The sequence below is a fragment of the Patiria miniata genome, unplaced genomic scaffold (assembly GCF_015706575.1).
Source record: "Patiria miniata isolate m_02_andy unplaced genomic scaffold, ASM1570657v1 HiC_scaffold_4, whole genome shotgun sequence".
Taxonomy (NCBI): domain Eukaryota; kingdom Metazoa; phylum Echinodermata; class Asteroidea; order Valvatida; family Asterinidae; genus Patiria; species Patiria miniata.
In genome coordinates, this window is record NW_024037071.1 from 4,431,676 (window position 1) to 4,455,601 (window position 23,926).

The 23,926-nt window shown below is 40.7% G+C and overlaps 1 protein-coding gene across 1 annotated transcript; it reads left to right on the forward strand.

Annotated features, from left to right (window-relative positions):
- The first annotated feature begins 18,052 nt into the window (after positions 1-18,052).
- Positions 18,053-22,031, forward strand: LOC119740130. Its single transcript, XM_038215335.1, has 3 exons — positions 18,053-18,227; positions 18,877-19,221; positions 19,756-22,031. The coding sequence occupies exons 1-3, from the start codon at positions 18,117-18,119 to the stop codon at positions 20,017-20,019; spliced, it is 720 nt and encodes a 239-aa protein (XP_038071263.1). The 5' UTR covers positions 18,053-18,116; the 3' UTR covers positions 20,020-22,031.
- The last annotated feature ends 1,895 nt before the right edge of the window (positions 22,032-23,926 follow it).

The window sequence follows — 23,926 nt, forward strand, 5'->3', positions numbered from 1 at the left end:
CGGGCCCGGTTGCATAGGTGAGACGCGGGCTGATATTGAATTCAATTTGCCAGATTTGTTCATCGTAGTCCTGTAAAAGCTACAGAACTCTTGCTTATCTTTGAGTGGTGGCGTTACATTGAATTATAATCTGAACTGAATTTTGGAAAGCAATGTTCTAAAACTCTATAAAAAAAGAGAAGATGATTTGAGCCGAAGATTGCAAACGCCCGAGTTCCTCCATTAGTGAACATATTCATTCTTGATCAATAATTCATTTTTGTCTCAGTAGCAAACAAAAAGAAAACCTTTTTTAGCGACCAATTGGTGACACCGAACCCACTTCAATGAAATTCTACCCACCGACTCCCCTAACTACGGGACAACGATCGCTGCGTATAGGTTTAGATGATAGGAACATTGCAAGCAAAGTCCCCCTGGGAGCAGCGATGTATGTCACCGACGTGACGGATCGAAATAAATCAAAATCAATCAAGATGATCCCAGCAACTTATTTGATAAACAATTCAACGCTCAATCATCGCTGGGCCAGCCGACTGAAATGTCAAGTCGTTTTCCATTCATCATTTTCGAGGCTGTCTTCGAATTACTGCCATATCAGTCACAGTCAGGAGGGGACATTGGACGATTTTTTTTTGTATTCGAAGCGGGGGGGGGGGTGGGAATCTGATAAATGTCTGGCCTTAGTCCCGTCATCACGTCAATTTACTGTCTTGCGTTGGTTATTAATCTGTTACGGTACTGTATCATCAACATTTCAAGGGCCTACTTTGACTCGGACAATATTTAATCATTCCCGCGCGCGGGAAACGAAATAATCCGTGTCTGTGTGTATTTGCCTTGGGTGTTGCACGCGTAGCGCGCGCCGCACTTACACCCAAAGGCCTTCTACCATTAAAATTGATGAACTTCATCGGGCGTATTAATGTGAAGGAGTGGTCATAATTCATGCATCGGGAGATTTTCGTCGCTGAAATTTAATCAGGTTGTTGATATGGGTTTTAATTAAACAAAATAATCAAGGTTGAAAACCAACAGTCTGTTTAATTCTTAGAATATGACCCAAATGCGCACCGGCGCAGTTCACATTGCACGCAGATTTCAAACATGGTTTTTGATCAGGCTTTGATTTGCATATTTTCCAAAATAATTAAATGATTATCCTCATCAATATTTCTGTCTAACTTCTCATTCTGTTTTGCATATATTTTCCAAAATAATTATATTAATTGAATAATTATCCAATATTTTCGTCTAATTTGTCATTCACAGCTATTTCCCCACACAACGCTAAGCGTGCAGTATGATTTTCAAAATCATGACCACGTGTCAAATATCGTTTCATTAATAATGCTGATGGGAACATTTTCATTTACCCTATTTTAATTTTACTTAGGCCTACATTGTCTTTGACGACGCTTGTTCTGTATTATTTCAATTTATTTGCTGTAGACACCAACCCTAGCACACCATATTTTTCTCCATGCCGTTCTAGTACAATGAGAGAGGGTACTTAACAATTGTTTTATATTTTTCATTCTGATAACTATTAACAGATTTTCAAAAACAAAATCTGATTTGCTTTGGATCTGTTAAAAGTAAAAAGAGTGTGCGAATCGGTAGTGTACTGAAAAAGTCTTCGACTTCGAATAATTCCCAATGTTGGTGATGCCGGTCCGGAGCAGTATTCAGGGAATATGTACTGCCTTTATACCTCACCTATACGAATCGATATTGCAGGCACATCTCCGATCTGGCCGGGTTGTGACCAGGCAATAAGGCGTAGTGTTCACACTAATTACCTCTGAATGCTATTGATTTTAACTACTGCCTTCACGCCGGTGGAGCTAGCTGCATCGGTGCGGTGAATGTAGCGAAGCGCGGACGGGGGAAGCTTATTGCAAAATCTTCGGCAAATCTGCGAGAACGGTTTGTTAGAATTCGTCAGGACGGAAACAGTAATTGGCGGGTCCGGCAATTTGCGTGATGCCAGCGATTAAATGTGCAGTTTGAGGTTTTTTTTCAGGCCAGTACCATTAGGTCCTGATGCCGTGATTGCAAAACTAATAACTCGGCCCGAGAAGATGCTATAGTTTTTTTTCCTTCAAGTTATCACCTTTCTGTTCTCTTAATGTAACGGCGAACGGAACTAGAAAAAAAAACCAGGTTGACAGAAATGAGAAAGGATGGGATGATCTTGAGATAACGTAAGACACGTTCGAATTGCTACAAGGCAGACCGCATAGCTGCTCTTTTCATTGTGTGAATTCTTGCTGTCCCGCGTGTGGTTTGGGAAAAACAATTAACGAAATTACTATCTTATTCGGCCATTTGTGTAATGGCGGTGAGTAGAAATCGAAACTCCATTTGACTTTAATACACGCCAAGATCAATTCCGCATTACATGTGCGCTTTCAAAGCACCTAACTTGGCATTAAACTATGTGATTAATTTTGCAATACAAGACTGTGTCTTGACCGCCAGATTCTGACCATTCAGCGGTCGTCTTTTATCGTGTCTTCGGTAACCCGATTTTGTTTGTAAAAAAACCCAACAAGGCAGCTGTTAACCAATCAACAGATTTGGACGAATTTCTGCTCGAAATGACGTCACAATAAAAGCGGCTCCGATTGGCTTGCGCGCGGAGTTGCATAAACATATGCATGCTCAGAAATATCAGTTGTTTTTCAAAGCCAAGCATTTTAGCCTCGCTTTGATTCCAATATGGCGATTCCGTTCAGCTTTTGAATCCGCGACAGAAATGTAAATTATCCGCGCATTCCAGAACCCGATGACAAAATCATCATATCTATACGACTGGAACACAGTGATCTTTTGTGTTTGCAACTTGTATTAAATTAGTTTTTAAATATCCCAAATTGCCCGAAGTGTTCTGGGGTTTTGAGTCCTGCAGTTAGTTGTACGTGCGCAACACCCTTTTCCCACCCGCCACGCATACAGATATTACACTCAATGAATTATTGACTTATCTTCGATGAGATATAATATTTCAAGAGCCGAAATATGGCGCATTGTTCCCCGGAGGGCACACTCAGACACAAACACGATGAGAACACGGTGTTTGGTGGCTCATATACGAATCTTTCCCGTATTATTGTGATGGATGAATCGCAATAAAGGATTTCTTTCCCCTCTCGGTCTGCCGTTCATTATTCATACCGCGTCTTGTCTGGCCTCATCCGTCGGCTCTAAACAGACCAGACATACCGCTAGCCGTCGGCAACAGATCCATCTTTTCCGGTCTTTATTTTGTCTCTCTCTCAAACTGTTTTCCCCTTTCGCGCTCTCTCTACTTATATTCCATCTGGCTGACAAATTTATTGCCTCGTTAGCAATGGTTAATCTAAAATTTTGACATTTGTCATATTGTCAATGCTGGGGACGGGCCCTGTGGGTTTTAAGTGCACCAGGCGCTTTCGGGGTCCGTATCATGAGGTAATAATGATGGGAGACTGGCTTGGCGTTATCTGTTCTTGTTATGGCGTTGCGAGATGAGTAATGATGCGGTCGTTGTTTTTCCCCTTCTTGTGCGTCCAATGGGCGCGAAGTCGGAGTTGAAAATTTATTGTAACGGGTTTATTGCAATGTTGCTCTATAGTGCTACGGATGTTTTTCAGTTTACCTTTTCTCCATACCAACTGTCATAGGAGACACCTGTTTGTGTTTGCTCTATTCAGATTAATTTGAACTCATGTTTGGTACTCCTATAACCAAGTGTTTTTTCTTTTTTGCACCTGGTTCTATTTTTCCAAACTCAGATCCTAAGACCAGAATCCGCTTTACATCGGTTTTAAATTGTTTTAGAGATCGAAATGGTATACTAAGGTGTAGAATACAAAATTGCAATGAACAGTCAAAACCGTGCAATGGCCTCCACTTTATAACTTGAAAAAAATTTAAGTTTGAGATTATTTCATTGTACAGGCGAAAGTGAACTTGTAATACGTTGAAATTATGATATTGAACACAAGTTCATAATTATTAAATACTAATTATTATTTTCAATTACCTTTTTGATTCACACTGTACTACCGAAACAAAGTCACAGCCATTCGATTCCAACCGCTTTAGCTGCTCAGTTGAGCCTCCTTTCGATATAGAATTCTAACTGCTCTCTATGATACATATTTTCATCTTCGAGGATTCCCGCATTGCCATGAGTTTTACCAATTTATTCCCAATAACTTTCAACATGTACAAAATGCTGGGCGGTTTGCCATACCCGTCCTGTAACGGTTTGTTTCTCCTATCGATCGCCGCGTCAAAACACGCAGTGATCTGTGAGTTGCCTACGATTTCTGCCCGCTGCATGCCCGTCTGTTTGGATAACCGAATCATTTCACTATCGGCGCCAGTCAGGCGTTCCTATCACACTCATCCATCTGTGAGAATGAACCGTTTAGATCTGTGAACCAAAAAGCTTGTCAGGATGGGATGGCGAAGATTTGGTGGGTGATAACCGGGGGCGGGGTTTGGGCCAGTAGCGGATCTGGGGGGGGGGAGCATGTTCCCCGCGGCGACATGTACCATTTCTTTTTCTGTGTTAATGTTTAAGGAAACGAAAGCGTCAGCCTTTCCCAGCCGCTATAATAGCAATAATACCCTCCCATCAGTTTCCAATAGTGGCCAAATTGTGTGCCCCTGCGGATATATGCCGCCAAGAATAGCGCCACCTATTGTGCGATAGTGTCCAACAGCGCCTCCAATAGTCAGATGTTGTCCCCCAACACCAACAAAGCCACCGCCGATTCCGCCACTTGAAACAATTAGCAACTTTTTTTCGAAAATTAACCATCTCCCTCAGCCCCCCCCCCCCCCGAGCGAAAACATGGACAGTCTACAGACTTCAAGGGGCCGTTTGAGAGTCTTAAGTTCAGCGAAAGTAGGTCGTATAGTATAATTCAAATAAGCGAGGAGGCAAGTGTCGTATTTGGGGGTTCTTCCTGAAGATGTATTTTCAAGGGTATTTCCAGAAGCATTCTGTAACTTTCTTTCTGCCCAGCCTTTCAGGAGTTTTTCGCTGACGTTTTTGTGATTCTATCCGACGAAGAATTCCCATAATTCTGTGCGAACCATAATGTGAATTATTAATCATAAGAATTCCGAACGCTTCATGCGACAGAACTAATATATCTTATAAGAATATTACATGTATATCATTTCATGGCTAAGAGGTGGGGGATCCACTCCCAAGCTTAAGCTGTGAAAGGTTTTTTTCAGACCTGACTCATGTAGGGTCATTTTATTTTATGAAATTTTCGATTATTATGTTCCAGTTTAAACTCTACTTATACGAATCTTGCTTCAAATTTCGTCATATGAAGAGTTTTTTTCACGAAGCACAACTGTAAGGAAAAGAGTGACGGTAGTCGTGTTTTTAAATGAAATCGTCACTAAAAATTGTTGCCACACTGGCAGAAAATGTGTCTTCTAGTGTATTTGTTGACGTTAGACTGACCTGCTCGATTCATATTTCTCTTACATTTTCCATTTTGAATTATCAAGCTACATCTCTTTGCTTTAGGACAATACCGCTTGATAACGTGCAAAAATAACAATCCTCCACAGCCGGACGCTTAAAAGGCGCCCCTGAAATCTGGCATCTCGTCAAAATGTACAGTTTAATACAAAATCTGATAAAATTTCAATCTAAAAATCTATATCTAACACTTCCACTCCGTTTCCTCTGCTGGCAATAAAAAGGACCGGGGATTTAGCAACGGTATGGGTTGTCTAGCGAGGCGAAGCGAACTCTGCCCACCCCCTGCCCCACACGCTATCTCTTCAATGTACTTCGTCACTCATGCACGTAGATGCCTTGCAGATATAATAGAGTCAATATTAAACCATTACACGGGGAGACACGGTGATAACTCCGCACCGTGTGCTACTAAAATTCCGGCCGTTGAGCACCGGGCTCACAGCGCCTTTACACAGTTAGAATTATTAAATCGCTCCGTACCGTGGTCGGCGCGTTTGTACCCGCTCTAGCCGTCTACTGGCTAAACATTGCCCTCGCATACATATCAGAAGAGTTTGTTGGCGGGGGGGGGGGGGAGAAAAAAAGTGTTTCCGGGTCCAATCCAATAAAACCCCGGTGGCAAAAAACGCCATTTCTATCCGGGAACCTGTGTTTTTGTCCTGATGGGCATTAAGATTTAGTTACACGATTTTCTGCACGCTGGTATGGGAGTGAACTAATAGGATGACCACATGATGAATGCTGCGCTTCGATTAATGTTTTTGCCCCGATTATACCTGACCCGCTGGACCGGAGTTATGTTATTATACATTAACCTCTTGCTGATGTTTTCTTTTCTTTAGGACGGGTGGAACTTGATTAAAACGCCTTGGGATGTGGAATTATGTCCATACAAATGCAAACCTGAGCACATTTCAATCGCATTCATGTTTGGAGGTGTTTTATGCCGACGTCATGCATTGAGCGCAGACCGTAACGGACCGGTGTACCAATGTTATACATCAACTCCCTGTATATCTTGGAGCTTCCTCAGTTGGCGGGAAATATTTGAAACGGGGGAAAAAATGCTCATTCCGTTGCGGAATGTAATAAGTTGCGCAAACATATACGTTTCCGTTTCTTTCACGGTATTTTTTTACGTTTTGTTTTATCGTACAATTTTCACGCCATATCGCGAGGGAAAATAAAGTCTACGGAAGTTCAGTATATCGCCAGCGCTAAGTACGCGTTATAACAAACAGTGCCTCTAGCGTCAGATACGGTCTAGCAACCCCCCCCCCCACCCACCACGTGACCTTACTTGTTCAATATTCCTGGCTGGAGGCTGAGGCTTGGTGGCGTATGGTTCAGGGATTCAAACGGATACACTTGCTGAATAGTTGCTCTTCGTTTGACTATTGGTTTATCATCTGTTTATATTCCCCTCATTGACTCCTCAGTCATATGAATTCGCTTTTTAAATTCGACCATCCTATATTAAAAGATCCTGAGCTGTCTGTCGGTCGGTCGTGGTGTCTGGATGTCTGTGTGTCACTGTTTTGTAAAATGCCTAAAGATACTCTCACAAAAAAAACTTTCCGGATCCGAGCTTTCCTGACTTTTTAGCCTGGAGTCTTGCGCATCTTTTGATACCAAAACACATAAAATTCCGACGAAAAAAATCCGGCGAAAAATGAATTTCCCCATGATGTATTGTATATACACACAGCATAATTACCATTGATGGATGTAAATAATTAATTAGACGATCATTCAAAAACCCTGAAACCTATGGAGGGGGAGCAATCCCCCCCCCCCCCGGCTGTGAGATGGTCAAAATAACCCGGCTCCTTTAGTGTTAAATAAACACGCCTGTACGATGTTGCGAAACGCGCTTGGTGTATTAATTGAAGTATATGAAGCGTATAGGTCCGAACACCGACTATGTTTAGAGTGTGTATTTTTGCATTGATCATGCATAATGTACTCATGGCACTCACAATTATTGCCTAATGCTTTGTAATTGCAAGGCATAAACAGCCAGTGCTCAACCAAACACGAACTATATAGAAAACCTCTCAGTATACAGTAATTTAATCATGGGGTTGCTCTTTGTCGTTCTTCGCACGGAGTTCCTCGGGACTGTACTTGGAGAGATGTTCACAATCCCAGAAATAACTGATTTGCAAGAATTGTGCGTATAATGAAATAAACCGTGCGGACGGTTCGGCGTATGAATTAAAGTGCATGTCGCGGCATCAGTCAATCGTCGATTTGTGGAAATTTAATAAGCCTGTGGCTTTGCACCATGGAAATAAAAGTTCAGCCACGTCATGTAAGCACGGCATTCGGCTTGTATTAATATTGACATTTGTAATGACGAATCTTCGCTGAAAAGAACTGTTTAATTAAATGAGCCATATACTCAGGAGTCATTGGTCAGTCTGGGCAGCGTGCCCCCGTGCACAAGCAGCCCGTGCGCAAAGACAAGATTTGCTCTTTTAATCAATTATCTCGATTTTTATCATCAATAATTGGGCTTCATTAAGGACCGAGTCAGCCTGTCAGTTCGGATTCCCGACCCAATCGGTATTCGTATTACCACCGAGACATCCCACTGATCAAATCAAAGCAAGACCAGATTGAAGGTTACACGATGAAGTCTTGGATATGATGTGCCTCCCGAAGAAACGGATGTATCACAATCCGTTGTCTCATCGGGAGGTCAATCTTAAGAGGGTGTCTCATCGGGAGAGACAAAAATACACTTTCAAATAACCCAACCGAAATTTTTCTTCCACTTTATCGCATACAAATGCTCATTTGATAATAATTATGATGTCATTTCTATGATCGTTGCGGTAATAAGCGAATTCGCTTTGTTTATATAGGCGTAAGTATTCAATTTGCTGTGTTAAAATTGTTGGACAGTGTATTTTTCTTTCTACCGAGAAAACCCATGTGTTTTAATTACCGGCCCAAAGGCGCAAAATGGAGGAGTATTCAACAAGATTAATTAATTTGGTCGTGAAGACCATCCATCAGTCTGTGGCTTCACATTGGAGCATCTTCAACAGCCCCCTTTTGTGTCGGTTTGATTGCTTAGTTTAAGCTCATAGTACACACAATGCACCCTGGGCTGAACCGGGATTGCCTCAAGTTGGTTGCCGGAAGGCCGGGCAAATAGAGTGGGTCAGCTGTGCCGAGTCTCCGGGCATCAAAGGCCAGGCTTCCTAATAGGACAAGGAGCTGGTCGGGATTGTGGACCAAAGTGATGGACCGATTCAGCTGCTGGCTGAGGCTCGTAATGAAATTTATATCATTGCGGCTGCGGTCGAAGCGAAAACGACAACAGTTGTCTCCGCTCTGCCCCTCAAACTGTTCCCCTAAATGCTCTTCCCCTGTGGCGGATGGATACGTAGGAGAAACACATAAAGAACTGATCACGCTGTGAAACGACCCCTGCCCTAGCACTCGTGTTGTGCCTAGCTGGCCTCCCACGTCAAACGAGTTAACAATGAAACGTGGCTTCGTTGACACAAACGCTTGCTGATTTCAGTCACTCTGACGAGGGCGCCCTTCCTTCCGACCGATAATTTTAAGAGTACTTCCAACGTGCATTTTTGTTGATGAAAATGAATTGGCATTCGCATATGTAGTCCGTTCATTGCAGCATTTGCTAATAAGTCAACTCCCTTGTGTCAACTGGTTATAAAATTATGTCATTTTCTATGAAAAAGTTTCAAATTCAAAATTTACGCGTAATTAAGTAATGTACATTTTTTTTTCATTCTAGAACTTCATGTTGGTGAGGTTCTGTTCAGATTATAAGCAACGACAGTATAATCAAAGCATCAATCAAACTTTAAACTGTAATCGTAGCCCCTTTGCAAGTCCACCTAGCTCCGAACAACATCTTTATGTTTAGTTTTCGGATACTGGGTTTCCCTAAATTGGGTTAAACCACTTGATTGAACTGGATGTGACACAAAATGTACATTTTGTGGGTTGCACAACCGGCTTGATTGAGAAGGAATTACAGGAAATGCTCCCTGAAGGCTAATAAATTTAGAGTATTTGTACTGCATAGAAATGCGCATTGAAATATACCGATTGGACGTGCGTGAAAGGACCATAGTGAGCCTTGATTTTTTTTCATGCTATTTTTAACCTTGTTCAACAACAAGAGGTTGTTCTTCTCATTGTATTTTCTTAACACAGATGTTGGCATTTTTAAGGTACGTTAAGTAAATTGGTTTTAATTGAGTTGAAAAAAGTGGTGTGATATTAGCTTCCTTGAATACAAGAGACATTTGTAGACATTGTCATATTATAAGCAATTTCTTTTCCTTCATATGCTCATTCTGATCAATTAAATCGATCATTTATTATAATGCACTGGTATTGCTTTATCTCAAGACTTGTTGAAATGTTGTACGGCGATATAAATCTGTATAAGTGATAAAAGGAAGAATGCCTAGAAAATAACATAGCAATGTGGTCAGTGACTAGCCTTCCTCTGTAGGAAAGGGCCTCTAGTTTTCCTTGATCGTGCGGGCTCATTCTACAGTCATTATGTGATGCATCTACCTTCCGACGAGATGTGACACACGAAATTAACCCTTCCCTCCCATTTCCCCAACTAGGAATTTGGACCAATATTGTCCAACTTGTGTTACCAGCGTCTTGCTTGGTCTGTGTGGAAGATCGTTCTTTCACCCACTCACATCGTTTAAAAAAAAGGGCATCAAAATAGATATTCTTCTGTTGTACATGAAACACCTCTAATTGGTTTGGTATCCTCTGGTATACGTTTTTCAATCGAGGACTGTCCTCATTTGGGAAGTTGATTTCAATCAGAAAAGGAGTTTGAATGTCTGGTGTTGCCAGTATTGTTCCCTCTTTTGTTCTTATATTGTTTGGATATAAACTCTTGTTTAACTTGACATTATATAAGGTTGGTATATGCAAACTATCAGGACTTGAGAGCTATGAGGACGTGGACCGAGGTCTTCGGGATTATTGTTATTTCACGGAACCCTTTGTTCCAAGTCTTCGGTCCGGTCTTGAACAATGACCCGTACACCAATTCTCACAGAAAGAATTACCCGAGCGGGTTATTGTTTTGCCTTCCAGACTTCACTTTATATTCAAGGAACATTGAGATGCTGGCTAGGTTAAAGGTAATATTCGCCTGAAAAGTGCCAACATTTAGTGTTATAGATTGTTAAAATATCGTGTTTAAAAGGTCTGTGTCAAATCCAAATAATGTTAACTCTTTCTTTCTTTCTTTTCTTCTTTCTTTCTGTCTTTCTCTCTCTTTGGTTTTTTTTTTGGGGGGGGGAGGGGTGCTTAGTACGTGTTTCTGGCAGTGAATCATTGAATCATGAGACAGAAAACGCTGCCATCTTCCGATAGTGTCAAAAACCTTTGAATACAAAGACCTTACATTTCAAAGTAAAGGCCACAAAACAATGACGACACAGTTTTGGGGCAACGGTTGGGAAGCAGTAAACGTGTGACTAGAATTACGACTATAGTGTTCCGACAGCTCGATTGTTGTGGGCCAAAATTGTGTAGCCTAAAATTTTACATGAAAACCGCAATGCGACCTTTCGTTTTTCTTTTAATTAATATCTCCATCATCGTTTCGTGGAAAGCGCTTAATAGAAAAAAATAAATAAAAAAAACAAGGGCTAACATTGTACACAGAATGAAGCTTCCATTTGTGACTTCGCCTAATTGAAAAAAAACCTCATGTCGGAAATGGAAGTCTTGACTGTGTCTCATGTGTCCAGTCAGTAGAGTGCAGTTGTGGTCACTGTACGCAGGCTTCAAAAGCATGACCCTTCTGGGACCTTATATCTTCCTTTCATTTTCTTTTAATCCAAATTGGATAAGAGCCAGCAAGGCCGACCCATATTCAATATGGGACACGTTTCCGAACTTATTAGATCAATGCCATTGAACTGTGGCCTGGGTGGGAGTCATTCTGGCTGCATCTTTCCAACCTTATGATGAATTACTTACAAGTACAAACACCTTTTCACCCTTTGTGTAAATTCTGAATTTTGTTGAGGCTAAACCACTGAGTGATTCCAAGAAATTGTTAAACTGTTTAATTTTGTGAAAAAAAGCGACCCCTTGTGGTAACCTCTTGGTGGCGCACTTCATTGTGAATCTTATCTTTTGGTGCAACCACGTGTAGTTTGTACTGACCATAACGCGCATGCGTTAGTCTTAAATGAAATGGTTCTCGTACGTAACCGTTACGTCCCAACCTCGACCCCAGGGTGTTGAGCAGTACGCGCCCATCACTACCTGCTCTCTCACCCTGGTATTGGATCATTTGCATGTGCAAGATTTTTGGACACGTATGCAAATGAGGAATAGTCTGGTCCTGCATGTGCGTTACATTATCGTTCGTTTTTGTATGCGGTGTCGGGGGTAAAAACAGAGTCAATTCGTCGCAGCGCGAGCACAGCGTGAGTTACGAAAACGCGATTTATTTAATTAAACTGTTACGATCTTATCGAGACAACATGCAGTATCACATGTCATATTGATATGAGCAAATTGGAAAAGGAAAGGAATGTTTTTGTGAAAGCGTGGACGAATGATCGTGAAAACACGTACTGCACGTTGTGAATAACAACACCAATTACACGATAAAAATCTATTACTAGCCAATTGCGATATCGAATCAGGATACAGGAAGAAAGTTTACTATCCAGGGTTTACTATTGGAAACACGGTTGGAAATAAAGTAAGCACTGGGAACGAGGTTGGTTACGTCCCTTTATTTAATTGCATGGTCAGTTTTGATTATAAAGACAAAGCATCAGTTCCGAAGGCCACTTACAGTTTGACATTAACAGAAATCATCGTTTTCAGTTCTCGAGGCTTACGGTTCTAATTTAAAAAGTTGGGTAACATTTTTGTAAGATTAAATCCTAGGTTTTCATGCAACATCATATCATAAGACTTCGCCCACTAGTAATATATACCACGAGATATTTCTTCTCTGTCGATTCGCATGATGTATGTAATCACTCTAGCGCCGCGGGCTGAAATTGATGTGTCAGTGTTGTGCATTCTAAACGGCTAGAAATAACGGATGGATATTTTTTACCCAGACGGGGATGATGATCATGACTCCCCGTCAAATTTCCTTCTTCCGCCCAGACTTGTCGTGAATGATTATAGAAGCTTTTTCTAATCTGACCTGCAGATGTACTCTTATGGAGACTTATAGTCTTCCCTTCACCGTTTTTAATTATCTTACGAAATATCAACGGCGAGGCTATTGAAATGTTTGGTACTCGTAGCTGTATTGTGTAGATTGATTTTGTGTATTGTCTGTATGACGAGCGCACGAATAAGTTTGGCCGTGACTATAATGTGCTCGACGTACAAAACAAAAGAACTTCTGTATAGTTCACTTAATGAAGAAAGTTGAATGTCATTGGGCTATCTTTCGTAAACCAATGCAGCATTAGGCCATTCGTCATCGTTATTCCCTTTTCTCTCAAACAAAACACGAAATTTAATTGTAACGTAGGCCTAAGCAAATCTATTTCCGGTGGTAATAAACGGTATCACAATAAGCAGTGGTGTTATTGTCTTAGTGTGCACATTTATATTTTGATAATAGAAAGACGATCGTTAACATGAACTATCACAAGATAAAACATCACATAGTTGTACTAGGCCAAAAAAAAGTCTCCGGTTTCTGGTGTGGAGCTTGTCCAAAAAGTGGTGCGGCGACGCGGCTTTTTTTTTTTTTTACCCGACTTTTTTGCTTTAAATTTGCTTCAAATGTCGGCTGATGACTGCAAATGATGCCCGACTAAACTTAGTGCAAATACATGGGAGTCCAGAGAGGCCACATAAAGCTTATTCTCGATCATAACCCCATCTAAAAACACGTTGAAATTGCGCAGCAGCAGAATTCCAGTCAAACCAGTGAGTTTGGCGGTTTTGAGACATCATCTTTCATTGAAAAAAAAACTTTTTCATTTTGCCGAAGCGCATGGCTACGGCGACGCGCGCGCATACCAGAAACCGGAGACTTTTTTTTTTTGGCCCTACATACATTTTTTTAACCGATGGTTTTGTGCATCAATATTTTAGTAAATGCTACACACGGTTCTTCTAAAGTAGTTTAACACATAAGAGTCTGACATTTGGAGCGATTACTTGAGATGAACATAATAATTATAATGATTTGGAGTAGTAGGGAGGGGACAAATTTTGATAAGATTTGGCAATACCTTTTATTCACAAAAGACGATTTTTGGGTATTCGATTATTGCGTTGTGGTATTCAAAATATATTTCAGCTCAACTCAAGATCGTGTGGGATCTACCTCGTTGAATAAAACATGACGTATTAGTTTAAACCCAACTCAGTATCATCTTCACGGAGTCGCCATATAAATCCTTAATAAGATACTATTATTTGTCCCCTTAAGGCTCGCTTGATACGGACAAGCCTATTACTGCGAGCAAGCGAATATAGTGCCAAACAGTGTCGCTTATGAAATTGGGCTTACGTGTGTATAGATATCTGCCTAAATATATTCAAGTTACATAATTAGAGACAAGAGGTTGGCATTTGTATAGCATCAATTGGTGCAGGTCAGTCGCTTAAATGGTTTTCATTTTCACTGTACACGGTTTCCCGTTCGTGTATCCAATTAGGAAGATAGGCGGTCTGTTTGCCTAAAGTGAGCAACCAATTAACCCACTATAACAAAATGACCAGCGGGAACGCCTGTCTTTCGTGATATGTAAGCTAAATGAGATTATTTCACGATCACGCATTCACGAGGTTGCCAGAGAGAAAAAAAAAGTGCCGCGAAAAGTGTGATCTAGCGGGTCAGGGAAGATCCAAGTACCTGGCCGAAGAGGGGTCGTTCCACCTTCAGTTCCGTTGTACTTCGTCGCTGACGTTAAGTCGCAATGACAAACCGCTCCAAGCGCCAGCTTTGATGTTACCAACTCTGTCTAATCGTTTGTGATACCGCTCTTCCTATGATACAAATAAGGCTATAGCTGAAAGTACCCGGCAGTTAAAGTTGGTCATTTCTCTCTTTATCTGCGTAATTTAAATGCACAAAGGACCATATGCTTTTGGCTTCTGGGGGCTTGAAAAAAACTAATTTGTAGAAACCAACGATCCTTCACCTCCCACTACACTAGATTATGGAATGCTCTCCATGAGAACGTTATATAGGGATCGAAAATTCTGAAAATGTACGCAAACATTGACCAAATATATTTTTTAGTTCGGGGTGAGCTTCTTTGTGAAGCTAACTCCAACTATCTAGGGAATATAAATAATTTAAAAAAAAAAGCCGGATAACAACTAACCTCCTGAAATGTTGGCTTAGTAAATATTATACAATTTGAAAACCCCAAAGAAAATATATCCACAAATGTTTGGTCTCGTATAAGTGGATTCGCTCGGGACATAATTATCTCATGCAGCCGGTTAGCACATGTGACGTTGAGGGCTCGGTTTATGGGTAATCCTTGCAATATTGATTCAGTGGAATTTACGCACCGGGCACACTTTTTTTTAAAACCACCTTCATTGTTTTCTTTCAATACAATACCATTTCAGGTGGATTAATTTCACAGGGTATTCGGTACCAGCCTTGTCTTCACTTTGAGCTTTTTTAACATTATAAATCGATAGGTTCGTTTCTGTGTACATGACGAATGTTCCACCATGCCTTTAAGCCACACTTAAGTTCACCTGCATTATTTATTATTTTCTCATACCACCATGCTACACAGCGATTTACAAATGCTGGTCATAAACCTTGTGTGGGCAATTTTTGTGCATGATTAAAGTGTTTATATTAGTTTATGTCCGAGTTAATTGTAACTGGGTTTTCACATATTTTGGAAGTTAGTCTATTGACTTGTTATCCCTTGTACATTTTGCTCTCGTAATTTTGACCTAGCTGTGGCTCACTCCAATATTACAAACCCAATTATTGGGTTCAAACAATTACTCTGTAATTACAGTGACAAACAAGCAATCAATGCACTTCCGCTACTCGGCACAAAGTCCCTTGTATAATCATCTGTTGCCATGGCTTCCACATTTTGCGGTAACTGCCTCAGTTTGTAGGGAGACAGTACGTCTGCCCTTCCATTCTGAGCAACTTGCGGTAAAGTGTACCGACCCTGGCCTTGAAGACAGCGTCGGACCAATCGTACTTAAAGAGATCCACAAGTAATGTTTTTTTCGTCATGCTCCATAACACAATTATTTAAAGTTTCAGTCTCGGTGAAGAAAGCATTACTCGTGAAATGTTTATGCTGATCCACGGCCTTTTAAAACAGACTGTCGTGATTTACAACCTCGCTCCCGTGCGTCTACTTCATTTTAACTTCGGTCTCAATGATGTATATTATAGGTACCCTTTGTTCTTCGTTTCTATTTGTACAAGTAATTGATTAGATTTTGCTTGCAAATGGATCTAGTACTTATTGATATGATAACAGCATCTTTAAATATAAATTTGCACCCCCATTTTTCTCTTTGCGTTCTATTATTTTCATTGCTATCTCAAAAATGTACATTTTCAAATGGACCACAAATGGAAACTGACTAGGTGAAATGGGGGAACCGCCAACATAGGGCTGGTCAGCTCAGTTGGTGGAGCATCAGCACGGACATCCGGAGGTCGCAGGTTCATACCCCGCTCCAGCCAATTTTGTCAGTTGCCATTTGAAGTTTGAAACATCATTTTTTTAAATTGAAGTCCCAGGAGTTGTTTTAGTCAAGTACCTACATACCACATTTAAAACTGAATACGACATCACTCCGTTCCTTCCCTAATTGCTATATTGGAGTTTTGGATGTGCACCTAGTGCAGATAGCACGCTACTCGAATGTCATTGATATGACTATGAGTGATTCGCTTATTTTATTCTTTAATATTTGCGTTTTGACTTAAAGCCAGGCAATTGTGCCCATTTGTCGTTTTTCAAGGTACGAGATTGCTTGATATTAATAGCTTAAGCCTAACTTAATAGTGCTGCAAAATTAAATTGAAATAACTGAACAAATGTAATATCTTTCTTCAGCACTATTGCGGTACCTGCAAACAGTCTCCATGTCGCCAGTTCATTTAAGCCGTTGAATTTAATGACCATTGCACTATAGTTCATCATTATGTTATTAATACAAATTTATTAAAATTGAGTCAGAAGACAGCCTCCCCCTCCCCGTCCGCCCTTGACACGGGAACACTTAACCTCCCCACCCACGCAAGGCAACCTTTATGGAGAATACGAACTTGGGCATTGACTGCCATGCAGATGATTTTACAGTTGTTGTTTGTGTGTGGATGAAACTGGCGGCCAAAAAAAATAATAAATAAAAAAAAATCAAGGTAAACTGATTAGGTTCACTTGTTCAATTTTCATGATATAAGTTGAGCAAAAGAACTTTACTTAAGTTGGATTTGAACCTGCGCTCATCCAACTAAGCGACTCAAAACAGAGGATGGATAGCTCAGTTGGTACCGTGCATATACTGTGCTCTGATGATATTAGATTTTAACAGCACCAATTAGACTCTGGTAAAGCTTTCGCTCTTTCAATCCAAATTTTTGGTGACTTCAAAAATATATATCTTGTCGTTCCACTTACTATTTGCATTACGAGGAATACACAGGCTAAGTGCAGCTCGGACGTCATGATAAGTTTAAAGGTCTCTACGTTATCAACCGAATTTCTGTAAGGGAATAGGGTAAGGAGGGTGAATTTCTGTCACGGTTTTAAATCATCGGTCTATTTTCCATTCGACCGTACTCCGTGGAGGGATTTGATTTAGTTCATGCATCCTGTCCACTGTGGAATGGGACTGTAATGGTGGGCGATGTCTGTGAATTATGCGAGTGTAAATCACGGCAGACGTGCCAGTGAATTCTCAAAAGGAATGATTAGGAATGATATTGCTCCACTAATCAAATCACTCCTCCATTTGGTTGCATTAAACTGGAAAAAAAAGAAGTAATTTTAAAGTGACTCTGACAGAAACGAACAACCGTGAAGATATAAGAACGTAGCGCTCCACCACAACTGATCAATCTTAACCATTTTCGTTCATGATTCAGCTACATTCCGGGTATATTCTGGGCCACATGGTCATGTTATTGGGTCGAGTGACGTAAAAGGTTTAATATTAGAAACCCTCAGAGACGAGTTTGGGGGACGTATGAGATCAAAAAATGCTGCTAATGGAATCACAATCATGTCACCTGACAAGAGATGCACGTAGCCGATGCAAGTAACCTAAAATGGTGGAGTAGTCGACAGCATGTTCCGGATCGCGATTTGTGTTTCCATACCACATATGCGCCACTAAAAATTGCTGGCCGTGGGTCACAGGTTACACAAAATCTATCCAATGAGAACTCAAGTAAATTAGAGGTCACAATCAATTCCCTTGGATAGGGCGATGGGTACTAGATAAGTGGTTGGCCACTTGTGTATCAGATGAAGCCTTGAAAGTTTTTAATCAACTTAGATTTGTTTGTCTTTGTTGCAGACTGCCTTAAGAGTAAGGAGGGGCGAAGGCGGGAACCGGCCGAAGCAAGCTGGGTGAGACAATGGGAGGCAGGTCCGTATCACTCATAGGTGTCGTTATCGTGGTGGTCACGATACTTGTTGCATTCACATGGGCAGAAACGGCCAACGGATCTCTCTCACAAAAAGTCAAGGTAACAGTTGACTTTTCAGTAGTAAACAATGGCATAATTTTATAGTGCGACTATCATTGATTTGCCTATCACATGATTCGTTTCTGCTCAAGAGACGACTTATGTGATTATTGTGCTATTCAAGGGATTGATGGGAAAAGAATATAACACTCAGTAGTACATTTGAAAGATTATTGAGACCAGTGTTTTATTGGTCACGACGCGTTCTGTAAGTTTGTTCCAAAGGCGCACGATTGAGTGGATGAAACTTCAATCCAAGAAGCCAGCAGTAACTTGCTGTTGACAAAACGTGTATAGTTGTACCACAAAAAAGTAATCAATGTTTTCAATATCAGACGTCAAATATCTTGTAAAAGCAAATTGTCCACTTCTAAATATATTCTTGAGGCCTCCTAACTACAACAAATGGCCTTGAGGGCGCTGTGTTAGATAAACGTTCAGTATGGTGCCAGTGGGCGACGATCCCTATGTTGTCTGGCCTATGTTTACTAAGAGTTATAATTAATTTTCTAGTATGTTAATAGAATTGTTTCCCCAATCAGTTTGATATTTTGATTTCCAATAGCTTATGTTGCTGGGTTTAATTGCCTTCGAGAAAATAAACAGCATATATGATATAGAATCAACACAGTGTGATATTTCCCCACAGATTCGCAGAGAGGGCCGTGAATCGGATAAGTACTGGTCCAAAGATGTCGGCTTAACTGACCAGCAGTTACGGCAACTCCTGGCCAACAGCCTGACAAACTCATACAGCACTGGGGAGGGGGAGAGTCAGACCCGGCCAGCCAAACCGGGCTATCGCTTGTATGGCAACCGCCTCAGCGACACCAACCTAGGGATCGATGGGAACGAGGAAGACGAGGTCGAGACCGAGGTCACGCCCAGGGGGTCTGCCCTGAGAACGAGCAAGCGGAACGGGTTCTTCTATGGCAAAAGGAACGGTTTCTTTTACGGCAAGCGATCGGGCTCGACCCTAGAGAATGCAAATCAAGTAAGTACATATCAATGAAGTTTGTTTTAACAAAAATATTGCCTCAGAAGTACCGTCTTGAATTCAACATCATTAAAATAAATTACACAGCAATTAACATTAAAGGTTTTGATTTCGTTTTCGAAAAAAAAATTACTTGGGGAAATTTAGGGCATTTTGTTTTTGCCGGATTTGGAAATACCTATATTTGGAATATTAATATTATTGCGATGCTTATTGCAAAGGTCGGGTTTAAGAAAAAACATCATGAGTTGAGAAGTCAATAAGTGAACCAAAGACCCAATCTAGCATGACTGGCCCCTTCATGCTGGCCTGTCATTCAAACAAGGTAAACTGACCAATCACATCACGATCTTTGGTCAGCTGACCATGGTAGCTCAGTCAAACCCGGTTAACAGGCTCCCCGAGAAACCTAAGAGGGTGGGCTTGAGTTCCAATCTGAATCTTGACAAGAGCTGTTTCAGTATCTTCTATTTGCATTGATTGAATTGATGTTACCCCACAGCTTACAAACCCTTCTTTTTCTTTCCACAGTGCACCCAATGTGGGCCACAAAACAGTGGCCAGTGTGTCATGTTCGGCACCTGCTGCAGCTACGCCGCCGGGGGCTGCTTTTTCATGACGGAAGAGGCCCTGCCCTGCGTGACGTCAAAAACGTCATCAATATGTCAGCTCCAAGGAGCACCATGCGGTAGCGATGGTTACGGCCGCTGCGTCGCCGATTCCGTCTGCTGCTCGCCGCAAGAGGGCGCTTGTCATGTGGACGTGGCCTGCAGCAGCAAGCCCACATATCAATAAGACACACAGGATAAGATTAACCGGGGAATTCAATCGATCAATTGGGGTTGAACTTACATTTGTTTAAATAAACAAATGGGATTATTTGGGAGCATACATCAAGAAGTCAAAACAAATTAATGACAACAACAGACAAATGTTAATTTTATAGCGGCAACCATTGTACGTAGTGTCAACTGTTCGAATTAGACACGAAAAATTATTGTATTGATGTGAGCATGTCTCTTACCGTTCCTTGATAAAGAGACGATAAAGTTTAAAATGAGGACAGTACTTCAAATAATCGACTGACTTTATAAAAGTTATGACAGTTAGAAATTGAATATATGTCGTGTAACAGTCACACGAAGCGTCAAAAAATTATCCTTCGGATTAAAAACAACATTGTTTTATTCAACTTTTTTCTTTTATGAAAAAAAAAGCTATTTTGAGCAATAGAGGGCGCTATAAGGACGCCATGTTCGGGCTTCAAACAGTCGACGTAAGGTATTGACGTAAGTTTCCTTGCTGCTACGATTAAAAAATTATATATTTACAATTTTTTAATTACGAGGTTGAAGAAAAGTTGCTTAATTGCTAAAATAAACATGATGATTTTACCGTATGTGCCCACAGAACGGCGGCTTTACAACGTCCCCTTTCGCTCAAAATCGGATGATTGTCTTTTGGACAAATACAACATGAGTACTATAGCGTTTAATCGTTGCGCCCAAACTACTTTAAGAAAACTATTAATCTTAAACTTACCAAACCAGTTTTTGCCAGTTTTTATTCTCAAATTTGACATGTAAAAGGTAACGACTGACAAAAAACGTGTGTTTACTTAAGCGGCAGTTAATTTTTTTGCAAACAATGTAGTTTGTAAAAATTATCTTAGGATATAAGCACCAGTTGCATTTATTTCAAAGCAAATGCATTTCAAAACATGCAGTTACGGTACAATAGTGTCATAAGTATTAGCAAAAATATTCATAGATCGAAAACCGACGTCTTAGTATATTCGTAGATTTGTTTTAACATTGGAGTTACTTTTCGGACTTGAGTCATTATGTAACAAAAAAATAGAAAAATATTGCCTGATTTCATAGCCATTTTTTTAAATTCTAGGCTTGGAAAGCATATTGCTTATCTCGTACGAAGCACATTTTTTCTTCTTTTTAGCAACATGTGAATACTTGTCACTGTACACCAAATGTGACCATAAGAAAACTGCGACATTAAAACAAGGACCCATGACAATAATTATTAAAATGCACAGAAAAAAATGTAGCTTCAAACAATTTGAATATTGTTGTCCTTAATTAAACAATAGGCCCGTAGGTTTGTGTTTACTTTGCACTACATTTAGTTTGTGCTTTAGCACCAATTATTTTGATTCTAACAATTTTGGGGATTTGGGGAAGAAGACAGGTGGCCACAAAATTAATGTCACGTGACCAACACCAGAAGGATTTTCTCCTGGTTCAAAATCAAGTTTGGCATCGTTTTCCTTGACATTCGAGAGTTGACGTAGGCCGCGCCTACGCTCGTAAATAGACTACACCGGTGAACAATTTACACAATGCTCGTTAACGGTTTTTGGCTGCCTGACACACGATTTATCGAGAGACGTCGGGAAGTCATCAGCTCAAGGAACCAGACTAATATTTTGATTACAGTTTAACAGATATTCGACATGTGCTATGACTTTCATTGCAACCGTAGTGACGACACCGTTGCAATTATAAAGATGTAGTAACATGAGTTTACGGTGAATGGTTAGAATAAAGACTTAATGTTGACATCTAAAATTAATAATCGTAGCGTATATTTCGCTGTATGCTATTAGAAGAATTTAAGTGTCCTTTGATTAGAAACTTACAAATGTACATGAAAGTGTTTTATTGTCCACATTGAAGCAGAACGTAATGCTGTACTTTAAAATATATGCTCTTGTTGTTTTTTCTGACTGATATTGGGGTAAATAAAATTAGGGAGCGCTGGTTCCCTTTGTGCCAATGTACAGAGCATTATTTTGTCACTGGTTGCCGTGCTATCTGTGACAGTTCTGCCAATCGGAGGTTTTGTTTGTTAGTGTGTTTTTTTCACTATAACATCAGCATAATAATTTGTGACTGGATCCTAAACATGCCTCTTAAGGAAAAATTTGTCATATATCAGGGGTTTTATTGGGGGGGGGGCATTATTTCTCTTCATTTTGATATCTCACTCAGTGTAGCATCTACATTCGGGTGAAAATGTTCGGTCCCTTTAAATTCCATTGCCTGGGTAAAATTCTATTGAAAGGTCAATTACCAATTGCCAATTAAAAGAAAAGACAAACCATCAATGAAGTATTATTTCCCAGGGAAAATAATGTGCAGTGAAGACACCTGTTTAAAGAAAACAATCTCGGGGAAATCTCATTGCTTTTGGCGTGATTCAGAAATAAAAGGAAAAGCTCTGGGAGGAGGCGGCAGTGTCATGTTAAATGACAACGACCAGCACTGACAGATTAATGGTTTCGAGAGCAGTCCCGTCGGGATTTTTTATTTGCTTTTTTTAAGCGAGGAGGGCAAGACATTGGGCAGGCTAAGAAAAAGATCTTAATGGCGAAAGTGACTGCCCAACTTATAGGTCAGTTAATAAAAACCTGGGAGGTCTGTAAGGAGAAATGACGGGGGGAGGGGGGGGCGGGGATCCTTGGGGATGGACCAAGGTACGGGTGCAGATGGGGAGGAAAGGATTAGAAATAATTTTTCGTTAACCCTGAGAGTCCAAAGGGCGGATCTGGGGACCCTCCCCCCTTTTGGTTTTACTGTGATGTCGTAATATAGGCAGGCACTGCGTACACCACCATCTTTTCCTTTAAAAAAATGATCAAAGTGGTCAGAAATTGCCTCAGATCGCTCCACAGAGCATCTAGAATCCAAAAACAATTTCCCCACGCCGTATTTTTTTTGATCCACTTTCTGAGGGACCAAAATTTGTTTTGGCCCGCCCCCCCCCCCTAAAAAAAATGCGTTCGGGATCCGCCCTTGAACAGTCCTGAAAACCTGCAATTTTAATATGATTTTCATACACCCCCTATAGGTTGAGGAATGTCGCCTACAGTTGCAAGACAGTTTTGCAATCATTTAATCAAACATTGTCTCTCTCTAAATGACGCAATAGTCCGTACGTATGTTAGCCGTACAGACTGACTGCCTACATTTTAGAATGTTTGCTTCATATTATTCCCATATCTATTTGATTTTTGAGAAGTTGAGTGGAGTCAGTTACAACAAACGCATTCACGCAGCAATAGCTGGGTAATATAATCAGGGAAAGCGTCTGTATATATTCAGACACAAGATGGCGCTGTTTAAGCCTGACAGAAGCTGACACTATCAAACACCAGTTTGACAGAGCCTTCGGCTGAGGCCAATTTCACAGCGCTGCAAAGCAAAAAAAATTGCTTAGCACAAAAAAAAGTCTGGCTTATAACAGCAGGTTATCAGCCAAAACTCCATGTGATTTTCATGCTAAGCGAACAACAGGTGAATACTAATCACGAGTATATACATCACATGGAGTTTTGGCTGGTAACCTGCTTTAAAAAAGTACGCTCGACACCCCGGGGACGAGGTTGGTAGCATATAACAAATGGAATTAAGTTAACGCACACCAAGCGTTTATCCAATGGGCGCTAGTAATCAGTGGTGAGCGGGCGTGTATGACGTTTTTGCTAACGAACCGGATAGATTTCGTGCAATTAATTAGGCTTCATGTAATGACATTTTGTACTCGAGGAGTTTAATTGCTTTCACTAGAAAACAGTTGCAACCGTTCTCAGTAGAACCTAATCAATTATTTAAATCCGATCTCATAATTTAATCGTGGCAAGAACTGCCTGGCGTTTTGGTGAATTAGGTTCTTTATTTCTCCA